The sequence below is a fragment of the Agrilus planipennis genome, unplaced genomic scaffold (genome assembly GCF_000699045.2).
Source record: "Agrilus planipennis isolate EAB-ADULT unplaced genomic scaffold, Apla_2.0 scaffold288, whole genome shotgun sequence".
Classification (NCBI taxonomy): domain Eukaryota; kingdom Metazoa; phylum Arthropoda; class Insecta; order Coleoptera; family Buprestidae; genus Agrilus; species Agrilus planipennis.
In genome coordinates, this window is record NW_020439019.1 from 36,908 (window position 1) to 43,705 (window position 6,798).

At 32.4% G+C, this 6,798-nt stretch overlaps 1 protein-coding gene across 2 annotated transcripts in view; it reads left to right on the forward strand.

Annotated features, from left to right (window-relative positions):
- Positions 1-6,798, forward strand: part of LOC108741314 (zinc finger protein 704-like) — a 55,091-nt gene that overhangs the window by 16,341 nt on the left and 31,952 nt on the right. For both annotated transcript variants that reach the window (XM_025976247.1, XM_025976246.1), the window contains exon 3: positions 1,892-2,064. In XM_025976247.1, the coding sequence (XP_025832032.1) occupies positions 1,892-2,064 (173 nt within the window). The remainder of the gene's footprint in view (positions 1-1,891; positions 2,065-6,798) is intronic.

The following is a 6,798-nucleotide window of genomic DNA, read 5'->3' on the forward strand; positions in this document are numbered from 1 at the left end:
TTTTTTATTCGTACAGGTATAATATTTATATGAAGAAAAAATTATTTTTTATGCAATTAAGGGATAGAAAGATGCAAAACAAGTATTAAATTTGGTTAAAAAAATACGTACGCGCAATACGTAGATAATAGTATTACGGACTATTTCACGGTGACCACCCATTGGAATATTTTGGAAACTACTTCGATTTAAATTTCAAAAATTGAGACAGCGTTATGCTTATGGCGTGTGCTCCCTGCAATTAAATTAACGATATTTACCATGTAACATTTCCGGTTATAGCGGAAGTTCACATTAACTTCTTTAGTTTAAATGGAATACCCTGTATATTATTACGGTTTCAAATTCTACTTATGATTTTAGGTAAACTTTCATAAGACTTTCCTACTTCTAAAACTTACCGTTTTCAAGTAATTTTTTTTGTTAAATAGTAACAGCAGTAGGTACTTAACGTAACAGTATGCCTACATTACAGTAACAAAGTTGGAACAACGATTTCAGGAGAAATAGCTATACCTCCAAGCTTCCCGTGTAAGCTTTGAAAGTGGGTTAATTACATACAGGGTGTTATATATTTAATGGCGGATTTGGTTAACGTCAAACAATCGTTAATTAATTTTTTCAAATGGAGCACCCTGTATGTATTTCCATAGCCGTTTGCAGATTTTGTTTTCTTTCGAATGATACTATGATTTCTTACACTCATATCCTCTTATTTTCAAATTATTTACCGTTCTTTGGACAATGCACAATTTTTTTATTTCTCTTTCGAATGGTACTATGGTTCCGTAAAATAATTAATTTTTTTATTAAGATGACTGTGAGATTATTAGCAGAAAGTTAAATAAAAATAATACAAGTTACTCGTTGTCACTCAAACACTCATACTCACAGTTAAATGATTAAATATTTTGATTCTTAATATCAATTGTTGAATACAATTTTGTCAAGAATGGAAAATGAATATACGTATTCAAATGCTGGCATTCTGAATTCATTATTTATCCAAGGAAAATGTAACAAAATAATATACAAAACTTGCAGAGTAATTAAAGAAAAATTTCCTTATTAACCAACAATAAGGACGAAGAAATTAAAGAGAATTTTCAGAAATCAAATGCAATACGGTGGACTACACAATAGTAAAAAAGCAACTAAACAATAAATTCATAAATGAAAAGATTTGTTTCATTGCTTCCCAAATAAAAATATAGTGGTGAAGAATCAGGAGATCTTGCTGGCCAATTCCAAGGTCTTGGTAGCTTATCGTTAGTGGTAGAGCAATGGTTTGTAAAGTTAGAGACTCGGGTGCCGGGTTCGATTCCCAGCGAGGGCGTAATAGCAGAAAAAAAATTCTCTGAGGTTATCTGTAGAGGTAAAAATTAATTCAAAAATTAATTCAGTTTAATTTATTGAAATTAACACTACAAAAATGTTTCTAAATTGGCTTGTAGTGACACGTATTGGGTAATAATACTTTCGAAGATGATCAATTTAAATCAATTTTTATTGTAACTTAAATCATCTGCTGGGGGCACAACAAAGGGGGTCCACGGGTACCCGGGCACCCACTCGATTGGATTGGGCACCCAGTCAATTCCAGTCGATTCAGTTATAACCCAACTTGAAACGTCGGTTCTAATAGTTCAAGCTCGTAAATGAGCAAGCGAATTCGATCTTTTCAAGTACATATTTTAATTCAATACATTGGTGACCTTTTTTTTTTTAGTCATACTATGATGGGAGCACCCAGTCAAACTGTAACGTTGTTGCGCCCCTGTGTGTCAGTATTCCTTTGATACCTATATGAAATATTATTCTGTTTCATTGAATTTTTAAAATATTTCAAACAGTAAGAATAAGACTGATTTGTACTTTTTTTATGTTGTAGGAATATCCTGGGGAGGAACGTCCCCAGGAAGTAGCAGTTCAGCGTCCTGGAGATCGTCTCCATCACCACCTCCAAGCGATATTACATTATCGTCAGGTCCTCTGTCCACTAGTGCCGCCTCTGATGAAGGCATTGTAGTGGACTTCATCGATGAATATCCAAGGAAAAAAAAGGTATGCATTCTTTTATGTCACAGACTAACTACTTACAGAAAAATAAAGGTAGATGATAACACATCGACATAACGCTGTAATGATGTATACCAATTTACTGCTCACAGCATAAAATAGTGAATGCAAAATTTTTCGTTGTGGTAATAATTATTTATTTTAATTAGCAATACACTCTTTGATTTGATACGTTAACCGAAATGTTTGAAAATAAGATAATAAAATAGCATTTCAATTTCAATTTTCTAATCAAACATTTTTTTGATGTGTAAGCTATAAACTTGTTTGGCTTGATTTATTTCTAGCGGGAGTATGTAATAGAAAATGAGGTTATAAATTATTTTTATGATAACTATGTGTTCATTTAAGGACAGTGCTACTAATACAAAGAGTTATCTATTGTTATTATTATTATGGTTGTTTATTGATTTAATCAATGTCCAATGAATTAACGAAGCATCATCTAATAAATTAATCTGAATCACAAATAAACACCTTTTAAATATTCAAATCCCCTAGCTCCTAGCACACTCTTAGGTTTATTATCAGAAATTTGTTATTAATGTCACATCAAATGTCAAGTTTTTAAATTTGGCATGTCTACTAATCAAGTAATATGCATTTATATAATAACAGCTTGCAACGTTATTGTTGTTTTAGATACCTTTTATAGCACTATCTAGCAGTTTTGATAAAGATTCTGTGACACAAAGGCACCATTGTTGTCAGCATTTAATAATAAACTTTGTGTTTTGTTCTGTGTACTGTAATAATCTTGTAAAACCTGCTTTAACAATTAGTTCTGTAATTTGCAAAATCGAAAGCGGAGATTTTTGTCGCAAAATTTGTTTTACGTAATTGTATTGGGCGCAGTAGGTAGTCGATCAAAGAAGGTGTTTGTTAACCTATTCACTCGTATTCGTGAAACCACGATGGCTATCGACGCAATTTCTCGATCAAAGTAAATCGATCGTCACGGAGCTTTACTTCTCACACTGTATTTATTATTAAACTTTTATTTTTGTTAACAACACTTTTTATAATTGCATAAATTAGGAAATCGCTTTATTTGCATAGGTATAGGTACATAATCAAATGTATAGATAGATGTCAGTAGAAAGTCGATTGTTATTTGTCGTCGATAATTTTCTGAGAAATCGACACGAAAGAAAATTTAGAGACACACTATTATCTATTATTTTAATTTTTCGAACCATTGTGCAATTCCCAGCTAATAAACACTTTAAAATTACAATGGAAGATGACATTTTAGGTGTCGAAACGCACTTTAGGTTAGGTTAGGTTAGGTTAAGAAGGTTTTTGTGATATCTAAATGAAGGTAATAACTCCGCCAGGTGTGTATTTGCTGCTACTGAAGTAACTTACGGTTAGATAAGGCCTTGTTAAGTTATTTCAACTTTTCCAACTGAATCGACGACGCAGCTTACTTTCGTGATAGGCTCATAAATTATTTAATAAGTATGTTTCAGATCTTGGTCAGAATTTTATTAGATTAGACTACTAGACGCGAATCGCAATTTCATTCTTATTAGATCTCATCAGCGTTTCCATCGTGTATGTAAACTTACGTCGTCGAAATACTTCAGAAGTGGTAAATACCCACCAAATGGCGTTATACTACCTCTATTATCACCAGATATTAGATAAACTCGCACTTTAGAAGGTTCTTCGGCTTGGTCTATAATTTATCGAGACTACCTGTTTGGTATGTTTAATAAAACGTTTTTGTGTGCAATGTAGGTTTATAGTACTTTACTTGGTTCTATTCCACAACCCGATTTGATGTTCATGCACTGAAAATAGGTCTAAATATTTTGTTTGTGTAAATGCTATTTATCATCCAAATTATATCAGTTGTTTAATTAAATGCAGTCGGATAATAATTTGTTTTACTGCATTTCGTTGTTTGATAGTAATGTACTTAAGATAAAACAAATATAAAAAATAGTTATCTGTGCACATTCTCTAGAATGTAGGTATCAACACGTCACTAAGGTATACCTACATACATAGTTATTTTATTAAAATTATGTGACTATAAATTAATTTCTATCTGTTACAGTAATTGTGCTAGACAAATTTTTACATTTAAATTAGTATCAGATATAAATAAGGAAACGATATTAATGTGAGTGTATGTACCCAGGGGCGCAACAGTTTGACTGGGTGCCCAACCCAATCCAATGGGGGCTCAGGTACCCGTGGACCCCCCCTTGTTGCGTCACTGTATATACTATACTAACACAAGATGTGGCAAAAATATAGCGCACTGCGTATTTAGAGAACTTGCGTAGAAAGAATTCGCGATGGAATACTTTCACTCTTATTTTACAGCGATTAACTGTTGTTACCCAGGAAGTGCTCGTCTCCTGGAACGGTTGCATTGCGAATTTAGGTCGAATAGTACGCTGCTTTTAATTGGCCAACTTGGTGATTGTATACGTGCGTCGCTTCTGAGATTTTGTTGTGACTTTCACGCGAAGAATTCCTATAAATAGAAAGTTATTACGGATTTTAAAATATAATGGACTGCCGACTTCAGACACCCTTGCGTTATGTAACCACATCTGTTGCAACATAAGTATGTATATACAATGTACATTTAAGAATTTATAAAACCATTTCGATTTTGGCCTTGTTAGACACCGCGTCTTTGGACATTTGGGTTTCTGTGAAAGTTTCGCAATTACATATAAGAAGTTATTGTAATAAATTGGTAGCAAGTTATTTTGAAAATTGCAAAGCGTATCTTATTTACATGCGAGATTTTGCCTAATTCAATCAATTCTTTTTAACTACAAATAATAATCATTTACGAGAGAAATAAATTAAATATTTAATAAACCCCTGACATACTGACCTAACTATAAAACATGAAAATATGATAAAAACACTATTTCCTTATGAAAATGTGATTTTTTAAAATGAATAATTTAAAAAAATTGAAAAAAAAAGAAACTATGGAGGACCTAACGAAAAAATTATTGGACCTTCACTGACTTAACGGAGAAATATTATTGATTTAGGTCATTATCATTTCGTAAATTTTTCGATGAGGTGCTAAACTTGCACAGCTGGCCATACTGATGTACTCTTGAAAAATTGATGAAAACAAGAACTATATGGAAATTAAAAATAATTTAAACGACTTATCCGAATCAATCTTAATTTCCAATTTTCATTATTATTGCTGGAGATGTTTTTTCTTTTTTTTTCTCTGGTAGATTACTTGGTACTGCCGCGTACTCGGCGTCATTATCTGGTACCCGACCGGATTATTACATGTGTGAATCGGCCTTTAATTAAGGTTGACAAAAATTGTGTTTTAAAAAAATCCAAAATCGATTATTTTTTTCAAAAAATCACGTTTTTTTTTTTAATTTTTTTAGTACATCTAATTTTGGCTAGGTTTTATGTTTTTATTAATATATATACGTGTCAAAAATCAACAACTACCACATAAAATTAATTTTTCTATCCATCGGGATAAAAAGTACTACCCTATGTCCTTTCCTGTACCCCTGAAAATGTGTGTACAAAATTACATGATAAGTTTTACTCGCGATTTCACTCCCGTTGATGACCTAAGATGTGTGTACAAGATTTGAGGATAATGGATTGAATAATTAAGGCGTGAAATAGTAACAAACAAATTCATTCACATTTATAATATTACTTAGGATTTCATATTTTCTATACAATTCTAACGATTTATAACGTACTGATTCGTACTGTTTGTATGGTGAAAGGTATGTAGCGATCATAGGTGTACGTTTACGATCGCACGAGTAAGTCTCAACGTTTGGAGACAATTTTAATTTTTTTTTAGCGAGGTTTTAGCGCTGTGGTATTTTGTTCTGTTGTTGTTTACTTTTTGTGTATAGGGTTATATATATAAGAGCGTAATAATAAGATATGTGCCCTCCACTGTCATTAATCTCAAATCTACGTTTGTCAACATATTTATGCAAAGCTCGCGACCGACTACAGATGAAAGTTAGTGCATCTGTGTGTAAACGCGCGTTAACGAATATATGATTAAATCACCTCTGCCGTGTGTATCGAACTTTACGTTATTGAATTCTACGCTCACGTGTATGGACTCCTATTAGACAAGGTTTTAGATATAATTTGCTGCACGCGCTTCTGTTGCGATTTCCATTCGAATCTCGTGATATGAATTGCTGCTCATCTGAGGAGCCGATAAATACCGTGTTGGATTCCATGTACTACGCAAATGCACCAACAATTATGACGTCATACAGTGATTCTAAACTCTGTTCTGTTGTGCACAACAGGTTCCAGCAAGAGGTACTGACTCAGTGATGATGGTACAGTTGAATAGTATTAGTCCAGTAAAATCTGTCATTTCGAGGACAAGTCTCCGAAAGTTGTACATTTTTGATATAATATACATATATGTTCCACAAATAAATTGATATAACAGTGAGGTGGTGGAAAAAATGAAAACGCACCCCCAATTTTGCGTTTTTCAGTAAATTCAAAAAAGTTTCAGATAAACGTAGAAAAAAAATGTACATAAAAAATTGCTAATGTATATTTTTCGTAAATGTGATAGATAACGAAGATATCGAGCGCAAGCTTTTTGTATTAGCGCGCAATAACCTAAATATTACTTTAAAAAATTGAAAAATTATTAAATTTAATATGTTTAATTATGTACAAAACATTGCCAATCGTTGCAGTGAAATATTT